This window comes from Ictalurus punctatus, chromosome 14 (genome assembly GCF_001660625.3).
Source record: "Ictalurus punctatus breed USDA103 chromosome 14, Coco_2.0, whole genome shotgun sequence".
NCBI classification, from domain to species: domain Eukaryota; kingdom Metazoa; phylum Chordata; class Actinopteri; order Siluriformes; family Ictaluridae; genus Ictalurus; species Ictalurus punctatus.
The window spans coordinates 12,920,244-12,942,546 of record NC_030429.2 but is presented as its reverse complement, the minus strand read 5'-3'; the positions used below and the strand labels follow the sequence as shown (position 1 = coordinate 12,942,546).

The 22,303-nt window shown below is 39.1% G+C and overlaps 1 protein-coding gene across 1 annotated transcript; it reads right to left on the bottom strand.

Annotated features, from left to right (window-relative positions):
* Positions 1–224: 224 nt before the first annotated feature.
* Positions 225–22,204, bottom strand: accs (1-aminocyclopropane-1-carboxylate synthase homolog (Arabidopsis)(non-functional)). The gene is made up of 15 exons (XM_017485774.3): positions 21,347–22,204; positions 10,527–11,431; positions 10,102–10,161; positions 9,527–9,597; positions 9,264–9,333; positions 9,047–9,113; positions 5,230–5,327; positions 5,060–5,137; positions 4,838–4,938; positions 4,425–4,508; positions 4,296–4,341; positions 3,189–3,330; positions 2,794–2,936; positions 1,539–1,692; positions 225–1,390 (listed from the first exon to the last, which is right to left on the bottom strand). Exons 1-15 carry the CDS (start codon positions 21,966–21,968, stop codon positions 957–959), a joined length of 3,075 nt encoding a protein of 1,024 aa, XP_017341263.1. The 5' UTR covers positions 21,969–22,204; the 3' UTR covers positions 225–956.
* Positions 22,205–22,303: the final 99 nt, after the last annotated feature.

Here is a 22,303-nt window from a genome sequence, read left to right as displayed (position 1 = left end):
GAAGAGCTCACTGCTCACTATGCCACCAAGAGTGCTTACAAACCAAAAAACTCCACCATGCTTTTCCACTCACCTAAAATCATTACTCTCTTATTCAACAGTTTCCTCAGGATTCAAGAGATGGAAATAATTCATAAGCAAGCACTAAAACGGACCTCTGTCTTAGCATGGGCTGACCTTAAAATATAAATAAATAAATAAACAAATAAATAATGCAGAACACGTTTTAATTAGTATTTTTTTTTCTTTATTTAAACATATTATTTAGTGTTTAAGAGTTTATATTGATCATGATATTAACAAAAATATGCTGCAAAGAAAGCCTTTAAATCTAACAAAAGAGCAAAATCGAACAAAAAAGGAAAAATCCACCCTGAACAACTTTATATAATCTTTATATATATGTCCAATGTCCAAGATTTATTTTGTAATGAAATTCTGACTTTCTAGCTTAAACTTCTTTCATCTACTTTTCTACATTACCCACCTTGCTGTTTGGGGTAATACTTGCTGATAGTAGTACCAGTGAGATGTAGCTATTGATTCATCTCTACCTAAAGGGAGTGATGCAGCAGTATTTTAATCCTTTAATCTGTCCACCTCTCTCATCTCCTCATCTGTACACTCTGCTCAAACAGATCAGCAGTATGTAAAGAGTTGCAGGGTGGAGTTTTTCTTTTTTCTTTAAAGTCTGCAAATCACCTTTTCAAGTCTTTTCACTGACATTCGGAAGACCCTAGCCTCTAAGAGACCTGTGCTTTAAAACAAGGCATTTGAGATGCATATGCAGGAAAAGAAAACAGAACAACTTTGTAATGAAAACAGTTTGACAACCCATAACTTCATGGAAACTTCATTATAAACTTATAAGCTCCTACTTACATAAAAAAAAGTGAAAAAGAACAAACAAAAACATGCTTGCCTTTGGACTGAGAATGACACAGTCTTTAACACTGTTACATCCTGGCTCTGTCCAAGAGATCTTTAAACACTTCAGCTTGTGTTGGGTCTTCTCCATCAGCCAGTTTCGGCCTGTTCTTCTCTAGCCAATCAGAGGAGTGGATCTGCTGTCTGAGTGCTCCTATTAGTGAATCCAGACTTTCTGAGTTAGCAAACGTTTGGTCATTGTTAACCTGAACGTCCTCATCAGCCAATAACAAGCTTTCAGCCTCAGCACCATTACTTTCTAAATGCACTTTTGTTGTTGTATTGAAGGCCTCGTTTGTTGTGTCTTTGGAACCGTCTTTGTTGTTTTTGTCCTCTGTTGTTATCTTTCTATTCCTCTGTGTTTGTCTGTCGTCCTCTTGTTTGTCTGCTTTTGTATTCTCACAATCAGTCCGCATGCTGGAGCACTGAAGTTCTTCTATAGTCTCTCTGATCCTTTCTAGTCCTGTGGAAAGAAAAATGAAGCCTCATCACAAACACACACATAAACACATCAAACATCAGTTCATGCAGAGCACATTAAGGTTAAAGAAGTATAAAAATTCAAAGAGATATATGGCATGGCATGACATGGCATAGATGTACAAACAGACCAAGTTGGAGGCGGTGGCGCTGGTCAGAGAAGACGATACGGAACCATCCTGGTGAAGAGCAGCTAAAGGCCTGACCGCAGCTCAGCAACACCCGGTGTTTCAGAAAACACCTCCATACACGCAACTCCTCTGCAAATGTGCGCTCCTTTAGATACTATTAAAGACACACACAAAAACACATACATCATTTGGTACACAAACACATCAAAGTGAAACACATGTAAACAACATAGGTGTTTAATAAACACAATAGTTCTCACAATGAACATCCTTTTAACACACTTAGTAATGTTTGACTTTAAAATATACAGTTGAAGAAGAATAAGGATTTATAATCGCACTACCAGTATCACCCATTCCAATTTAATTACAGTTAACCAGCTAGCTTGTATGATTATATGTTTTCATTCAGATGTGCTACTTATATAAGCTGGTTTAATGTGTTACATGGTTTAAAACAAATAGTAAGTATCGTTTCATTTTCACACTTCACTTGGTATTATAGTAGTAGCAGCTTGGAATAATTATTAGGATTAGCTTTCTTAGGTCTCAAAGAAAAGTGGTGGGGTGGAGGATGAGCTTGCATCTGAGACTGAGAATACACAGAATTAGATGGGAGAAGATGAAAGGATCATTACACCGATTTAAAAACTGGGAAAGTGGTCACTTTGAATTGAGGCTAGCTGACTTGTATGAGCCTCTGACAGAAGTGACACAATCTGCACAGAGGTCACAGGCGATATAGAACACTTCAAAAGCAGCAAGACTGTCTGTGGATTAGGAAAGCATGGAAAAAACAACTAACCATCAAACATCCATTCACTCATCCATCCAACCAACCATCTTTCCATTCATCTACCAATCCATCCATCCATCCAACCAACTATCATCCAACCATCTTTCCTTCTTCTCTTTGTTTTCTAGTTTGTTTTCTATCTTTCTTCTTCCCTACCTCCTCTCTCTCTCTTTCTATACTTACGATTCTTAAGAATTCAACACAAACAGCAGTGTCTATTTGGTGATCCAGAAATAATTTAAATGTAATGTAATAAAGCACCACCCACCATGTGGATGGATCATTACCTTGTATTAAAAGTGCTAAACTGACTTTTATATGCACTGCAAGTTGTAAATACCCCCCCCCCCCCCCCCCCCCTGTTAATGTAAAAAAAATCAGTTTTGTTTCATTCTGATTCTACACACATGCATGATCATGTCTGCATAATAGTATGTAATACTACTATAGGTACCTCACCTTGCTGAAGTCAGCCCAGATGTAGAAGCCTGCGCCCCTGTGGAGGTAGGGAATGCTGGACCTTGTTAGCTGAGTGGAAATGTACTGGTGGGCCTCCTGGAGCCTGCGTCTATTCTCAGGGAGAAACACCTCATTCATCCAACCTGAAAACATCAACACATGACTTTAACTACTTCTGTTCCATCAGATAACTGAGAATGTCAACTGATCAAAAGGCAAAGTTGTGATACTGATTACTGATAGGCTCAATATAGATTGTACAGTAAACATCAGAGCATTAAATGTTGCCTGCCTAAATGTAGACAAAGCCTTAACAAACACTAAACACTAACAATGAGAGTCCAAGCAATTAATTACATATCAAGCATAAATGACAGAGACATACTAAATAGTACCTCGATCCTTCAGCAGCTGAGACACCTGGTGCTGTGTTGGTCCTGATACTCCATGTAAAGTGCCCAGGTGATCAAGGGCCTCAATTACATCGCTGTTCTCAGAGTATACTGTACCCACACGCACGCCAGCCATGGCAAAGTCCTGCAAACACAAAGTGCAGTCACACCACAATGTGAAATTTACACCAGCGTGCTCTTTTTTGTAAACAATAATAATAATAATAATAATAATAATAAGTAGAATAAAAATAGCATTTGATAACTGATCACAGGTACCAATATTCAATTCTCATATTATGATCAAAGCTGATGATATTGTCATAATCCAAATGTTTTTAATTAGATATTTAATTACTTTTTGTCTAGCTAGCAAGTTACATATATTGCCTGTTAGTTTGAAAAACGTTCCAACTGGAGACTGAAGACTGCTGTAGCCGTAGATTCATCAAAAGCTGATGTGACCTTGTGCTGTTGTAGCCCATCTGCATCAAGGTTCAATGTGTTGTGCATTCTAACATGGTTTTCTGCTTACCACTAATGTAAAGGATGGTTGTTTGAGTTACAGTCGCCTACCATGACAATAAAGGCTACCTTCTTCTACTAAAAATACATTAAACAAATGAACACTAAGAGTTATTCAAATATCCGTATCTATAATGCTCAACATGTTTCCAGGGAATTCTCATCTAGTGAACAGAATGATTGGATGTGATGCTGCCTTGATTATAAAAAGGCTGCCTTCCTTACGCCTCTATTGAGGAATGGCATATACTGCCCAATAATGCTGCCTAATAATTTGAAAGCCTCGTCCCAAACTGAGCACAGGATAGTGGTGTTAGGGTAGTGGGAAGTAAGTATGATAATATTAAATGAAGGTGTGGGAAGATCACTAGCCCAGGATTACTTTTTAGCCTAGTCAATTAGTTTTCCAGGCAAAACATAGGACTGAGGACAGCACAACTGAGCTTGCTCGGTGGGCTAGCTCATAAATTTATGATTTGTCCACTCTTGATATGAGTAAAATTATAAAAGTATATCACATAATAATCTCAGTAATGACTATCAACATGTGAATAACAACACAAATGCACTTTTGTTTTCTCTCACCTTGCTAATGCCCCACATCACATGAGTCCTCTGAGGGTCTGGTAACCTGAGGAGAGATGCTTGCATGACTAAAGGCTCCGGTGGGTGGGTGTCCTTGGCACTCTGAAGTACAATGTCATTGTATGTTACCTTTGTAGACTGAGGACACTGTTAAAGGAGCCATCAAACACAGACAGCATGTAGATCTCATCCACAATAGCATGCAGCTCATGCCTGCGGCACACCAAAAAATCAGAAATGTAACATGTGAACGGGACACCAAGCAGTGTTTATGAATCCATTACAGGATAAATTACAGTCTTAGTGAAAGTTCTGAAAGCACCAGAATTCTCCTTTCAGCAATGAAAAGCTTAATTGCACTCAGTAAAAATTAATGTTGGCTCATAGCAATAATGTCCCAGTGCACACCACAGGGGACATTTAAAGGGTAATTTTAGTACTCAATTTGGAAGATTAGGTGTTTACTTAATTTACTTGTCATAAAAACGAGAAACAACTGACACCATTATTTACAGTTTTGGATGAACATTTAGTAAAATAACCTCTTGGCAACGTTTAGAAAGCTGATCATCTCTTCAGAGGTGTAGATCTCCCCTAAAGGATTGTGGGGGTTCAGAAGGATCATAGCTTTTATATTCACTCCCTGCAAAAAAAAGAAAAAAAATTCAAAACAAACAAACAAAAAAAACAGCCCAGCACGATAATTGCTTTTGAATGCGAGTGTGTGTATATTTGTGTGTGAAATTTTGTGCTCCATGAATCACCTCTTTCTTTGCTTTCTGGAGAGCATGCTCCAGTTTTTCAGCAGTGAGGTGAAACGGTCTGTCATCATTTTGTCTGGGCTGAAGGGGAAAAAAATTCAACATAAACCTTTCACACTCTGCCACAAAAGCACTGAAGTACAGAAAAGAGTAAAGGGACTCCGAATAATTACCTCACTGTCAAGAGGAACACAGTAGAGCTTCACACTGCTGTACAAATCAATATCTTCTGTGATCACACCATAAAAAGGGGTTGGGATGAGGATTGAATCTGCAAGGCACCCAGGAATCATTATATATCAGAGGTAAGCATTAGAAATTATGATATAACAATACTTAGACATTTACATGTCACACACTAATAATCATGATGTTTAGTTTGTACAAATACATAAATACGCAAGCTAATGGCATGATGGGCTAATGTTCCGTTGTCTGCAAGTTTCTGAGACCTAATCTGCGATACAGACTTAATCTGACACCACATGAGACATAACACACCAAACAAAGTGTCCCCATATCAGAATTTATACCACAGTACTGTTAAGTTCTCGGCCAATAATTTTTTCGATTAATTGATTAATCAGATGGGGGGGCAATCTTCCCGTCCCATTTTTCACTTATTTAAAATAAAATCCACAAACTGAGTGTTACAAATAAACAAACATAAAACTTATAAAATTACAAAGCTTTACATTAACACAACAGTTTGTCTAATGATATATATATATATATATATATATATATATATATATATATATATATATATATATATATATACACACACACACACACACACACACACACACACACACACACATACATAGACAGACAGACACACAGTCAAACGTCTGGAGACACTTGACTGAAATGTTTCTCATGATCTTAAAACAGATCCGTTTTATAAACAAAAATATAATTGTTCCAACATTCATTTCTTTCATTAGAAAACTAACATTTAATTTTAAAAAATATTTTTTAAATGGATGACTTTGGGCGAAATATTTCAAAAAGCAGCCAATAAGTGTCCAGCATTGGTGGGAACTCCTTTAATACTGTTTAAAAAGCATCTCAGGGAGATTCCTCAAGAAATTGGTTGAGAAAATGCCAAGAATACATTTCTGGAAATTCTAGGCAAAAAGGGTGTCTACTTTGAAGATGCTATAATACAAAATTATTTTGATTTGTTTGATGTTGTTTGTGCTCGTGCATCACTGTTAATGCTTCCATGCTACACAAGCGCCGAATTGTAAAGTTTACAGGTTACAGTCTTCTCCAAATCGTTTAATAGAAAATGCACAGGTCATGTTGGGTATAAAAGGTAACGATAGAAACAGTAAACAAGAAATGTATTGTCGTTGACTCTGGGTGTTCTGTTTAAGCAAGTGGTGTCGCAGTACGTGCGTATGACATCATGCAAAATCAACTCGGAAGTGGCTTATACTTCTGGTTAATAAAAAAAAATGCTAATCTTCCATTTGAGATGATATTACCTTTCTAAAATTCATACACTAGACTGTAGAGTACACAGTGCATAGTGTAAACGTATAGTACGTCATTTGGGACACAACTTAATATTTAGTCTCCGAGGCGTGTTTTCAGAACAGAAGTAACATAACAAGTAAGCGCACCCTGTGCCGCGCACAAACCAACTAATCGATAATGAGATTCGTTGACAACGACTTTCATAATCGATTATTATCAATTAGTTGTTGAGGCTCTGTTTATATTAATACATACATGAACACAACACATACATGGGATAAAAATGTATAATTGTCTGTCATGACAAACAGTTTTGTAGTTTCTCTGTTTCATGACAAGCTGTATTTTTATTCTTGATAAGTTCAAGAAAAAAAAATATAAAAAGAACCTGGTGAGAGAACAGCTGTTTATAGTGATTTTAACTGATAATAGGAACTTTCACAACATTAAGGGTAACTATGAATAGACAAAATATATGGTATGTCATTCTTTGATTAATAAAAATGCTAGCACTGGCAGACTGCTGCGGTATAAGTGGATTAGAACTAGGGATGTCACGATACCAAAAATCTAGTAGTCGGTACCGATACCACCAAAAGTACATGATACTCAATACCGAAGTAGATACCACGGTGTGGTATAGAATTTAAAAAATAAAATTAAAAAAACTCTCCTGGAGGACATCCTCCCCTGCCTGATACTGGCAAAGGGTGGGGGGGGTGGGGAGGGGGGGATTTTAGTTATCAAACACTGTCTGATAATAAGTGGGCGTGCACTCCTAAACGCGCGCGCACACAAACACACACACATACACACACTATACCCTGAATGCAAGCATTAATTCACTGATAGGGTGGCAGACCAAAAAGATTTATTAAAAGCATGGACATTTGAATAATTATTAGTGACATTAGGCTACATTTAGTTGACAGGACACGGGCTGAATGGCGATGCATGGTGGCCCATTCGGAAGTAGTTTATAACACTGCAATGCGTTAGTATCGTTAATAACTGGCTATTGCAAACACTGCATGGAGCATAACGTTAGCTGGTTTCACAGCCACAATGCCAGCTGCCTCAAACAAATATAATATAGGACCGTCTTTAAGGTGCTTTGCCAAATTCCAGGTGTTTCCTCGCTTTGTTTGAAATGAACGATAGCATCGGTTGCACCCCGGAAACCGATACTAGCTTTCCTCTCAAAGAGTCGGGGCGGAGCTAAACTTGTTAAACTAAGCTAATCTTTTGTAGTTTTTCCAGTGTGCTTGTAGGCGTTCTTCTTCTTCTTCTTCACCACTTGTGGACCAACTAAAACACTTTCGTGTATTTGCTGCCCCCATCAGGTCAGGAAGAATTGCAACAACGGTACTTTCGTTACAATCGGTACCAACGGAAATGCAGAAAAACAAGTAGCGTCACGTTTTAAGAATGTTGGTACCGAAGTATCGGTTCTCATGACATCCCTAATTAGAACACTTCAGAATATGTTGCTACCAGAAAATAATCACACCACCCTGTTGTGTTTTATTCAATACACAGCAGATCAGAACACTTCAGCAAGTATTACCTTGCTTATACCACAGCCACCTACCACCTTTTTGTTTATCGTACATTTGTATTAGTCATAACTGGATGGTATGAAACTAGCGCACTTTTTGTCGTTTAATTTAATTAACTTACTAGTACCACTTCCCACAGGCTACCGTTAGTTATACAACTATGTGATAATTTCTTTTTACACAATTAAAATGTTTAATTGCAACATTATGGTTATTAAATCATATAAGATAATGAGAGAAATGGTTAAGAGAAGTAACACCTATAATAACACATAATAATAAGGTGAACAAATGACAAATAATTGAATAACATTAAGTCATTCCCTGTCTAAATCTATTTAAACATCAAGTTGAGGAATCAGATTCATCATTTTCTCATTGGTGTTTGCAGGGAGGTCAAGCTTAATGAACAACTAATGAATATTACATTTAATGTTTCTACTGAAATTGAAATTCAGTGCAAACAATAGTGAAACAGGCCATGCATGCTTTAAAAAAAAATATTTTTGCCCAAGGATCATCCCTGTCACAATCAAAACAGGCAGAGGAGACTTTCACTGCCACTGAGGATGATGTAAGGCTGGAACATATGTCACGATGCTCTAGCACTTAAACCTGTTGCCTCCCATTTCACCCACATTTTGTGCTCTCCAAATATGTTACTTGATACAGAACTATGAAAAAATGCTGCTGACCAAACATCTACAGTGTTGCAAATATGGGAAAGTAATGCTCACCTGCCAGTCAGTTAGAAACTCTACAGTACAGGCTGTCAAACGGTACTCTATACATTTCCCACCCAGACTAGTTAACACAAAGGCAAACACAACCATCCAAATGTCAGGCACCCCAAGACTGAATTAAATCAATAAAAGCATCCATGTGTATATGTGTCACCAACACAGAACTTATACTGAGTAAAGATACTGCCCATATGGACTCTTACCGTCAGGATCACAAAGCACAGCTGCTATAGCAGAAAAAAGAGAGCTACAGCCATTTATCACAACCACCTAGTAAGACACACACGCACACATGCACGCACACACACACACAAACGCAAACATCACATTCTATCACTTGTTCTGGGGAAAGCTGAATTCTAAGTATAACCATAACAGCACATTTTGCTGATGCTGCTAAACTCCTAAAAAGAAACTCACATTGTCAGCTCTTAGAGGCCTTGGAGCATGACAGTGTTCTGACAGGAACTTTGCTACTTCCTCTCTTAAGCTGTGGAAAAGAGAATTCATTCAGTACACTTAATAATGCTATTCTAGCGAAATGAAAGATGATGGCTCTTTGCTGATAAGGAAGTTCAACTATTCATATTTTTCACTTAATTATCAAAAAACTATGTGCTAATTATGTTTAATTTAATATGTATTTGGACAGGAAAAGTTCTCAAAAGACTCAGTTTTCATACAAGCGATGGCCCTTCCAGTCTGGGTACTGCAACAGGCAAGAATCCACATAGAGCATGTCAGGCTGTGTCAGCTAAAAAAAAAAGCCCAGAAATAGATTAGAACCATTTGCACACACTGGAAATAAATCACTTCTTCAAGCTAAAACATCAGTGCACTACCTAACACTGATTCTGGTGCACAATGAGCGACGAATTAAAGGAAAAAAATTGGGGCGATTTTATGCTGTGAGAAGTGTTTTTTCTGGTATGGATTGGGTCCACTTATTCCCTTATTGACAAGGGCTGCTGCATATCAATATGAAGTTATTCTGACTGTTCACTTATTCCTGTGATCAATATTTCTATCCTTATGGGAGTGGTCTCTTCGAGGAAGACTCCACCCTTTCCATGGAGTGAGCACTGAATGGTTTAATGAGGATCACAATAATGCTATACTAAGACCCTACATTTTTCCTTTCATTTGTCACCTGTCTGTATGTCTTAGCCAGGCTTCATCTTGTAGGCATCAATATCTAATGTAGCTTGTAATGGAGGTAACATAATTATCTGGTTGAGCTGAAGTCAAAATGCCTTACTCGTTTCTGCAGAAGGTCAAAGCATAGCTTGTTCTCGCTTGTTCCCAAATTTATAATGCCCTGAAAGAGAGAAAACAAAGGCAATAAAGAATCCTATTTTTGTTTTACAGATGTCTTTCCAATTATAAGGTTCTATATGACAATTCAGTAATATTAAGGTATTGAGCCATACGGTTTTCTCCCTTTTCAGTATTACACTATCAATTATAGCTAGTGGAATGTAAGTAACATTAACTTTATAACATTTTATAGCATTTTATAGTCATGTGTGGCAATAGAAAAAAGTAAAATAGAGTCTTATTCTAAGGTATAATTATATATTTCATTTCCAGAGGAGCATTTCAGAAAATAGTCCTTCATGAACTGTGCAAATGTGTAAGCAAAGTGCTTGAAACTGAAGGAGGTGTACTTTGTGTGGTACTAACATCAGGGTTACTGTTCTCATCATGCTTGTTGGCAATGTACTGTGTGAAGCCTTCCTGAAGAATTCCCTGGTGCTGCCGGATCCGATTACCCCTGCGGGACAAAAAAAAGCTGTCCTGGGGTATCTGATCACCCCGTAGCATGGTGGATACAAAGGGGAGTGTGGAAGGGCCAGGACCTGGACCTGAAGAACTGAGAGGCACATTGAAAGTTGCTAAATCAGATGCTATTGTACTGCAGTCAGAGGTTGTGGTGCTGGTGTTTCCATCATCATCTCTTTGGTTAACCTTCAGCATTCTGGGTACAAATGGGGACTGGGGAGGCACTGACACAATTGCATTAGAATCAAGGCTCATGGTGTTGCTCCTTCCCTGATCAACAGTGTGATCTTCCTGCAGCATTCTGGGTACACTGGTGAGAGTGGCGGGGTCTGGTGGAAAAGAAGGAGGTATAGACAGCAGCCTCAGCTCTGATACTGTTGCACTGGGGTCAGAGATTTTGGTGTTGCTGCTTCCCTGCTCTCCTGTCTCACTGGCTGCACTGAAAGCCCCAGTGAGTAAGGAAACGAGACGTAACTCATGCTCCATTTCCTGCTGAACCCGTCTCTCTTCCTGATGCTCCCTCTGCCTCTCAGCCCGTGCCTCCTGATGCAGCCGCATTTCCTCCAACGACACGTATCTCTCCTCCATGACTCGCTGCCAGTTTATGAAACTCGTCAATGCTTTCTCTAGCAACCTCCCACCACTGCCAGTTCGTACTGCCCAACGACGCTTCCTCTGACGGAACCTGCTGGAATATTTAGGATCTTTCAGGTCAGCCTGGGTGCATCTATCTATACTGGCCACAGGAACTGCTACTGGAGAAACACCTGCACCGGATGAGCCAGCCACATTATGGTCACTAAAACCTATGAAGAGAAAAAAAAGATTTATAATCATGGACCATTACACAAGCTATGAATCAAAATAACACTAATTTAAAAAGGATCCAGAACCTATCCTGGGAACATGGGCGCAGGAGAAACCTAGCTGTAATTTAGAGTAGCCAAATCCACCTACAAGCCTATTTTTTTGTAGAAACCAGAGAACCTGAAGGATTTATTGATTCATGTAGTTTTAACGTCATGTCAGCAACCAGGCTATTCACATGGCAAACAAAGGTTCATCAATAAATATTTACATTATTAAATAAGACACTTAAAATGTGTACAAGATAAAAACTGCAAAAATCTGTTCAGAGGGCACTTAAAAAGATTTATTAAACAAGCCTCTGAATAAAAGCGTTGTCTGACAGTTCGAAAAGTTTTACAGTTCAGTAAAATGTGCTTGATGGTCATAGGGCTTTGGCAAGGTATACATATGGGAGGGACTTTACCAGTCAGTAAAAACGCATGTGTTAATCTTCAATGGCCCAGTCGGCAACTGGCAAACACTATCTGGTCATGCCTAGATTTTACGTTTTACATTTACATTTATGGCATTTTTGGCAGACGCCCTTATCCAGAGCGACTTACATTTATCTCATTTATACAACTGAGCAGTTGAGAGTTAAGGACCTTGCCCAAGGACCCAAAAGTGGTAGCTTGGTAGTGCTGGGGCTTGAACTCCTGACCTTCTGATCAGTAACCCAGAGCCTTTAACCACTGGGCCACCTAGTGGTTTAAATGTAATTTCTTTGGATCCTGGGGGTTATTTCATATAATTTATTGCTGTTGCACTCATTCCATTCTGATTGCCACTTATTGGCGATATACGAGTTTATTAATGGCCTGAGGTCAGAGGGTGGTATAAGACATTCCGAGATCTCAAAGTTTAATGCCTCTTTTGCAGCCATATCTGCTTTTTCATTTCCCGCCAGACCAATATGTCCCTGCACCCAACAGAGGATAATGTTGAAATATTTCTTCTGTAATCGATGTATTTTAGTGAAAATGTTTATGATTATGGGATGATCGGTCACCATGGATTCAAGGGCTTGAAGGCAAGACTTTGAGTCTGAAGCAATTAAAGTTTCGTCCTCGACCCTGCTCAGTGTTTTCCAGTGCCAATAGCAGTGCACTCAGTTGTGAAGACAGAGCTTTGTTCTCAAATACGTACGTCATCTCCAGTCACTACTGCTGCTGATACACTGTTATCCGTTTTGGATCCATCCGTGAATGCTGTACTATGGAGTGGGAAACTACATTTTGGTTCCAAGAATTCCTGTTGATACATGTTGGGAAGTGTTTCTGCCTGTTTTAGTTGTGCCAATGCCATAATAATATTTGTTTTTTTCCAAGGTCCAGAGGGGAACAGGTCAAAATGATACCGTCTTAAGTTGTCCAGTTTGATGTTCAAATTCTCCAAGTATGGTTTAATCCATATTCCAAAAGCTTTAGGTCTAGCTTACTACAGATAAGGGCATTCGGATTGGAATACTGGTGTAAAGGCCAGATTGCTCAGATTTGCTTTGAGTTTGACTGCACATTGCAAGGACAGTTTCAGATGCCTATTCTGGAGGGAAGGTTCAGCCGCTTCTGTATAAAGACTTTGAATGGGACTTGTTCTGAAGGCTCCAAGAGCTAGACGTCTTCCCTGATGGTGTATTGTGTCAATTGTTTGAATGTATGACTTCCTTGCCTGACCATACATAATGCATGCTTACTGACTTTGTTTTGGAAAATGTGAATCCGTTCTTTATTGACCAGTTGTTCATTTTATTTATACATAGTAGCTGTCGTTCAATTATATTCATGTTTTCCCCCTCTATAGCATATGCATAGGTCATCAACATATAAACGTCGAAAAACGTGGGGATCAATAACTTTGATTATACTATTGATTTTGATGCTTAATAAAGTCACTGAAAGAATTGTTTCTTGTGGAACTCCTAGCTCTTGTACATGTGGGTTTGATAGTGTAGTTCCTACTTGAACACGAAAACGTCTGTTTGTCAAGAAATTGGAGAAAAGATGGGTAAGTTGCCTCTGAGCCCAAGTTCGTACAGGTCATTGAGCGTTCCATATCTCCAGGTGGTATCATAGGCTTTCTCAAGGTCAAAGAAGACAGCTACAGCATGTTTTTTTTAAATAAAGCTGTCCTGGACAATGATTCAAGTCTGATAAGGTGGTCCAAGGTGCTTTTTCCTCTTCTAAACACACACTGGTAATCGCTGATCTTATGTTCTGATTCCAGAATCATTCTATATCAGACAGTTGTTGACAGAACCCGAAGGAAATACAGGGAGAACATGCAATCTCCAAACAGTTAGTAACCTGAACTTGCGACCACTCTGAGAACCCTGGAGCTGTGAGGTAGCAACACTACCCACTGCATCAACACTACCAATCATGATAATATATTAAATAAAAACAAAGAAGAAAAGAGTCAGATCTACATTTAATCTTTAAATCTTGATTTAAAAACACATATAAACAGTGGCTTAGTGGTTAGCACGTTCACCTCACACCTCCAGGGTCAGGGGATCGATTCCCACCGTGGCCCTGTGTGTGCGGAGTTTGCATGTTCTCCCCGTGCTGCGGGGGTTTCCTCCGGGTACTCCGGTTTCCTCCCCCAGTCCAAAGACATGCATGGTAGGCTGATTGGCATGTCCAAAGTGTATGAATGGGTGTGTGAATGTGTATGTGATTCTGTCCTGCGATGCATTGGCACCCTGTCCAGGGTGTACCCCACCTTGTGTCCGATGCTTCCTGGGATAGGCTCCAGGTTCCCCTGTGATCCTGAAGAAGGATAAGCGGTATAGAAGATGGATGGATATAAATAGTGTTCTTACTATCCTCTAAAAACATAAAGAAAAGCATCTTGCACTCCACTAGTGTTTCTGATTCTATAAATGTTACAGGATCAGTATGCATTTGGCTGCAAATTACAAGCATATGATACTTTTAGAGACATAAACTCAGTAACATATGCTTAATAACCTTTGTAAGCTTAGTAACATAAGTTCTCTTAGAATTCTAAAGTTCACAGTGAACTGCCTGTGCACCAAAGATAAAAATTTTAATTTATTTCTGATACAGAGAGTAAGGTCCAAAAGGTACACATGACAGACTAGAGCAATGGTTCCAGATCTCAGTAGTTAAAGTTTAGCCTGCATTATTTTTGCAAGAGGCAGAAATGTAAACACTGAAGTCCAAATTCCTGTGTGATAGTTTATTATCTCTTGTATACTGCTACCATGGTTAAGGCTCCGGATTACTGATCAGAAGGTTGGGGGTTCAAGCCCCAGAACCACCAAGCTGTTACTTTTGGACCCTTGGGCAAAGCCCTTAACCCTCTGTGCTCCAGCGGTGCTGTATCACGGATGACCATTCACTCTGATCCCGACTTCCTAACAAGATGGGATATGTGAAGAAAAGAATTTCATTGTACTGCAATGTATAAGTGACAAATAAATGATGGGGCGCACAGTGGTTAGCACGTTCGCCTCACACCTCCAGGGTCGGGGATTCGATTCCCACCGTGGCCCTGTGTGTGCGGAGTTTGCATATTCTCCACGTGTTGTGGGGGTTTCCTCCAGGTACTCCCTGTTTCCTCTCCCAGTCCAAAAGACATGCATGGTAGGCTGATTGGCATGTCCAAAATGTCCGTAGTGTGTGAATGGGTGTGTGAATGTGCATGTGTTTGTGTGCCCTGCGATGGATTGGCACCCTGTCCAGGGTGTACCCCACCTTGTGCCCGATGCTCCCTGGGATAGGCTCCAGGTTTCCCTGTGACCCTCAAAAGGATAAGCGGTATAGAAGATGGGTGGATGGACAAATAAATGCTTCTTTTTCTACTATAGCATACACCATCAAAGTCTTATGAGGTCAACTATCCTGTCATAGTACTGACAGTAATGGCTTCATAGCATGTGCCCAAAGCTGCATGCTTCATAGTCAGTGCGTTTACATGGACAACTATAATCCACTATTAACCCGATTAAGACAATACTGTAATTAAGAAACTACCATGTAAACAGCCATTTTTAATTACCTTAATCTGATTAAGGTCATACTCGAAGTAAGCAATAATTACTAATAAATTAAGACATGTGGAGTACTCCTGTTTTAGTCGCATTATCGACGTGTATTACAGACATGTAAACACCTTAAATCACATTATTAACATCGTGTGAGAGTTTTCACTGCATTTTGCGACAGGACACGATCACGCATGGCAGTGCTCAACATTTTACGGGGAACAAGAGAGTAGGGCTGCGTCCCAAACCGCATACTTGCCTACTATAGGCCTGCAGTGGGGAAAAATACATGTATCTCGGCTACTATATAGACTGTAAGTACGTGGTTTGGGATGCAGCCCACGGCTTAAAGCAGTTGTCTATTTGCATGTACAGCATGACCAATAATTAACTACACTTAAAACGTTCGTAAAAAAATTAAATAAAAACACCCAAAACTGTATACGGTACCATAACGAATACAAACTGTATGTTGATACGTGAAATTCTATAGGGACGTCGGATGATGTGGCGCGGTGACGTAATGACGTGTGCTGTTAATCTAATTATGTTCTATAACATGTAAAACGGGTACATGAAAGGAGTATTCTAAAAGCAACTTAGACACCTTAATCACATTATTATCTTACTCAGAGTATGGTCAATAATTAGATTACTGCTGTCCATGTAAACGTAGTCAATGTTAATACCACTGACAGCTGTTAATAACAGCTGATTTTATAGTATGCAGTATACACTACTCACCACCAGATGTCCCTGTCTCCTAAATACCAGCTTTTGCAATAGTCACGAATTATACTCAAAGATCTTGTATTATATTCCTTACTAATACTTTTTTTTTTAAGACTTAAAGATTTCACTGCAATTCAGACTGCTGATCAACTCCACTGGTGTTTTTATTAATCATTTCAATGGTGGATGTTAGAGTTTATATCAGTTAACCAGCATCTTGGCCCTATCTACCATTTGTCACCATTTGGACGTAGCCTATTAGGACATTAGGACATAGCCCTATAGACATAATTTCTGGGGAGAGGGGGGTGTACTTCTTTCGATTAGTTTAGCTCATATCACTACTGACACTGTTGTAAAACCTTGTGTAGTAGCCTACACAGCAAATGAATATGCTTCATTAAATTGTAGTTAGATTGCTAATATCTTGTACATTTGTCTGTCAGTCTATGTCACTCTGTTGGTGAGCTGTCTGAAAATGCCTAGTTAGATCATTTTAGCTTATGTTAGTATTATCTCAGCTATGGTACCGAACACTAACACTCACAAGCCGAATTGCCAGCGGTTTTAAATCTAACTGGTCTGGCTCTACATTAACTGTTTTGTTTATTGGGAACTTGCAATCGAATAGCACAATATTCTCACACTTATGACTATCTGTCCAGTTATTACCCAAGATACTTAAACTGCACATGTAACATTAATCTAATTGGACCATACCAGTGACAAAAGCTATGCTATTAACAATTTTGCCTACTAATGTTATACACCTTCTATATCAGATATTAGCACCTTAAGCTCTTGACCCACCAGATGTTCTTTGTAGTTTGCAGGAAATGGAAGAAAGTAGTTACTTTTGAATGGTCCACACCAACAGTTCAAAAAAGTCAATGCCTCAGAGTCTTTTACTTTAAGATTAAGTGTTTAGAGAGCTTGAACACCTTAGTACTAGCTTTTAAAAAATTATATTTAAAAAATAATAATAAAAAAAAACACACACACAAAATGTCCCTGGCAAGAATGCAGCTGTAAATTGAATCCAGTCCACTTGGAGAGACAAATGAAATGAGTATGCCTTTAAAGGCCTGTTTTTAAAATGCCTCTAGAATTACAAGTCTATTGAAGTGTCACAAGTGTACCAAACATCGGTACGTTAGAAAAGAAATTTATGCCGAGTATACACTACATGATTTTAGGCCCGATTTTCACTCAGCGACAGTTTCGTGGTGACACGAGGGGTTTAAATGACAAACATAATTAAGGGTGAACACAAAACAGCTGAGACTATTGATGACACTTAAGGGAACAACAAATGACAATACAGGGGTGGAAACAGGACAGAAATCATAACAAATGCACATGTAGAAAGTAAACAAAGTCAATGTCACTAAAAAACCTGAAGCTTGCTTCTCTTCAGGTTTCAGAGCATGTTGCGTGCTTCAGTGCTTGCGCAAGGGGAAATCACAACACTAACATGTTGCTAAATGTTACTATAGATAGTGTCGGGGACATTAAACATAATCACGTCAAACAGGAATCTTTGCAGATAAACTGGTTCAGGTGTGCTGTGCACAATTCCCCCAAAAAATGTGGATGAAGATTCAATAGTCAATAGTGAAATTTGTCATGTAATCGTGTAATTTGAAAACCCTACAACTTCCATGACAAGACAGACAGTTGTAATATGAACGGTACCACAACGAAACGTCTTTGAAAGTCGTGTAGTGTGTAGAAGCCATTAATGCTTAAACCCACAACACTCATAGAACACTTCAGAGATCTGTAGAGTTATAATCCTGTACTGAGTAGAGTATTATTAGACACTTGTCATTGTTGGCAGGGCACACAGCACACTTTCAGGAGGATGGTCTGCTGACCAGGCAGGACCTGAAAGCATGTTGCTAATAGAGCAAATCCACTTGGTGGTGGATGAATATCAAGAGATATACATGTCAAATTCATGAATACTACAGTTCCAAACAAGAGGCTTTAGAGAAGACAACCTGAGATCAAACTGATATTTTTTACCTCGTTTATGTCCCTAGTCATACCTGTACTGTGAATGCACTGTATCAGTCACTTAAAACATCTGATTTTAAATCATATTAAACAAAGTATCATGCTAGGTTTCACCTTCTCCCACCAACTACTCCCAGGTATCATCAAGCAAAAAAATTAAGCCTGGTTCACATGAAAACATGTCATGTTATGGAAAATGTGTTGTAATTTTCACTGCACATTCACATACATGGTTTACACTGAGACACTGAACCTTTGATCAGCATACTCTGTGTGTAACACATTTCATCCTTTAATGCAGAAAGGAGTTGTAGTGTCCTCCGAAGTTTAAAATATGTGGCTGTTATATCCATCAAGACAACTAAGACAAGAAAACAGTGTGTCAACAATTAATTTCTGGCTCTGAAGGACAAAATATATCTAGTGCTTTTATTTTAGTTCTGGTTCAATCTGTTTGGTATGTGACAACCACGTGGTGCAGTTGTAAAGTCAGCTAAAATGTGGTGTTTGAGTTTGAGAATTTGTATATACAATTTTAGATATACAACTGTCAACATTACACCCACCCCATCCAGGGTGTCCCCTGCCTTGTGCCACGAGTCCCCTGGGATAGGCTCAGGTTCTCCATGACCCTCTGTAGGCCCAGTAGAGAAATAACTGATGAAGGCTGTATTTATCTCTAACAAGGGATAATTATACTTCTCCAAAAGCCATTAAAGCTGTTGCAGATTTATATTAGCATTGATAGTGAGATTAGTTTATGTTTTTGGACATTTTCTCCTAAACATTATGGCCCTGGATCATACAGATGTAGTAGAAGGTCCTTGGTTTCAGCCTTGCCAATACTGACCCTGATGGTACACCCTAATATTTCTCATAATACGCAGAACTGAACCTAGGGTAATGATCTAATTGCTCATACTATTTATATTCTATGTTTAGTACAGTATGTAAATTTGTGAGTGTTGTGCAGTTTAAGACACAGCAAAAGTGTTTCCTTTGAGTGTTTTCACACTTTTTGCAGTCCAGGACTCTTTTAGTTTAAAAAAAATCTTTCAAAGACCCACTTATGATTACATCATACTTTTATTTTAGGAACATAATCCCAATGTTCAAATATTATGCAACATGTCTATTTACTGAAGCCTTTAGACTTGTTTGCTTCCTGACCTTTTATCACACAGAACTAGCTGTACTGCAAACCACACGGCATTAAAAGAATACTAACTATTTTGTATCACAAAAACAGTACTTTTCCTAGTTTTATTAAAATTGCAGCTAATTCTTTTTGACAGTTTATATCTTAATCTTAATAAGCTTTAGATTTGTTAATGATCAACTTCCTATAAAATAAAACCATTAGTATGAATGGCATAATTCCATCCATTCATCCATATTCCATACTGCTTATCCTACACAGTGCTGCAGGGGGAGCCTGGAGCCTATCCCAGGGAACTCGAGGCACAAGATGGGGGACACTCTGGATGGGGTGCCAGCCCATTGCAGGGCACAATCACACACATATTCACAAATTCACACACATATTCCCATTCACACACTACAGACCATTTAGAAATGGCAATCAGCCTAGAGTGCATGTCTTGGGACTGGGGGAGGAAACCTGAATACCCGAGGGAAACCCCCAAAGCACAAGAAGAACATGCAAACTCCACACACACAGGAACCCCCAACCCCAGAGGTGCGAGGCAAATGTGCTAACCACTAAGACTGGCATAATTTTAAACTCTTAAATCTAGAGACCAATTAGACTTAAAGTATATCAAGGGCAGGGTTGGGAGGGTTACTTTAAAAATGTATTCCATTACAGTTACAAATTACTTCTATAAAAATAATGTAATGTAATCCAAGTATCACAATATGAAAGTAACACAATCTGATTATTTTTTGATTACTTTAAGGTCACGTATGTAAATAAAATCAAGTGAAAGGTGATATGATCTAAAATACTTTTATGTAGAGCTTATTTTAGAGCTTAAAAACATGCTCAGTGTTTGGATTTATTTTAAGAAAAATAATTAATTAATTAATTAATAAAAAACATCACTGTCCCTGATGCAGGTATCATTACATCACAAAAGTTAGGATGACCATATTCTGGTTTTCCAAAAAGAGGACACTTTTTTCCATATCATAATAGCATTCAAAACAGTGTTACTATGAATGCAGAATTTAATACACTGAAAAAGACACACAATTAGCATCAAACACAAACACAAACACACACACACATATACATACATACATACATACATACATACATACATACATACATACATACATACATACATATATATATATATATATATATATATATATATATATATATATATATATATATATGTATATAAATTCCTACATTCTTTTGAATGTCCATTGAATAAAATTAAACATTAGATGCGTTCTGCTCTCATTTACACATATTAATGGCCATGTAATACGAAGCAATGTGATAACATGAAATTAAAAATGACCTTATATGGCCATGCGCATTGTTTCGACTCAGGACAGCTGTCATTTGCTGCTATTGTCAAGCAAATGTTTGATGCCGTACAGAACAGCGTTACACCTTCGCGTGTTTGCTCAGTGTAGTCTAATGGTTGAGAGGCAGGAATTTGGCCAATAGTTTCTGCAAGCCTTTTATAATCGACCAATTGCGAGAAGGTGGTAATTCCAGTGAGGGGTTTAAGCAATGCAAATATGCGCACACATGATGCAGTATTAGACCACAAGCACATCAAACTGAAACTAAAGCTGAATCCCAGACATTTTCTAAAATTTAGAAATCCCAGCCGGATGTTTTTTTAAGGTCCGAAAAAGAGGATATGTCCAGGAAAAAGAGGATGTATGCTCATACTAACAAAAGCATTTCAAGGAACAATGTGTGTTAATTTCTACCAAATTAACTTTAAATTTATTTGCGCATGCACCAGAAGGTTGCTCATATGAGCCACAACTGAAAAGAGAAGAAAAGAAAAGAAAAGAAAAGAAAAGAAAAGAAAAGAAAAGAAAAGAAAAGAAATAGATAAACTTATGGGTGACTTTGAGGTTCAAGCGTTTATACCGTAAACCTTCTAGTTCTGCTATACTGTACCTGAAGGAGACCAGCCGGCGTGAGCTGCACGCTCCCCTCCCCGCTCTCCGGGATCCTCTGTGTCCGCTCCTGCTGATTTACAGTCCGCCTCCGCCTCTTCCTCCGAGTAGAGTGGATCCTCGGCACTCAGCAGCTCCTCCTCACCGTCCGCGTTCAGCTCCTCTAGCTTTATCTCCATGAGCTCGCCCGCTTTGGGCGGACAACTGAATGTGAAGGTGGAGCTGGAGGAGCCCGGGCCCGCCTGGTGGTGCACGCCAGCATTCCCCCACAGAGCGGTGTACGATGAGGAGGAGGAGGAAGAGGCGGCGGGACGGTTGCTCAGCACGCGATCTATCACGTCGTAAAACCTGCGCGCTCTTGCGCCGCGCGGCGTCTGTTGGTTCTCCTTCATGCGCCGGTAGTCGAGCTTCAGTTTCTTGATTTTCTCCCGGCACTGGTCCGCGGTACGGTAGATGCCTCGGTCATGTAGCGCAACGGCTATGCGGTTAAAAACGTGCTGGTTGCGGAGGCAGCTCTCCAGCTCCAGTTGGACCGCTTCATCTGACCAGAGCTGTAAAAGCTCCACCACCTCGGGCTCAGACCAGTTGCTCCCGCGTTCATACTTCTTAGTTGGAAAATCCATCCTAATGACCACTGGCTAATAAAAATTATTTAATGCCAAACAATCCTGTCTCTCTCTAACCAGTGCCTTCTGCAGCTGTTTAATTAAACAGTAATATTATTATAGCAACAACCCCATGTCTGCACATTTTCCTAATCCAAGATCTATGTATTTTTAAGGATCATGCATACCGATATAAGGCGAGTGTAAGATAAGCCATTTTTTGTTTATCAGCTAGTGCTTTAGAAAAATTTACATCCGGGTTTACGGCACATGCGTGCTGCCCTTATTCCGGGATAACTTTGGCCCGTGCTAAAACAGAACGGAGCCTTTCACTAGCAGACCTGGTGCCAGAA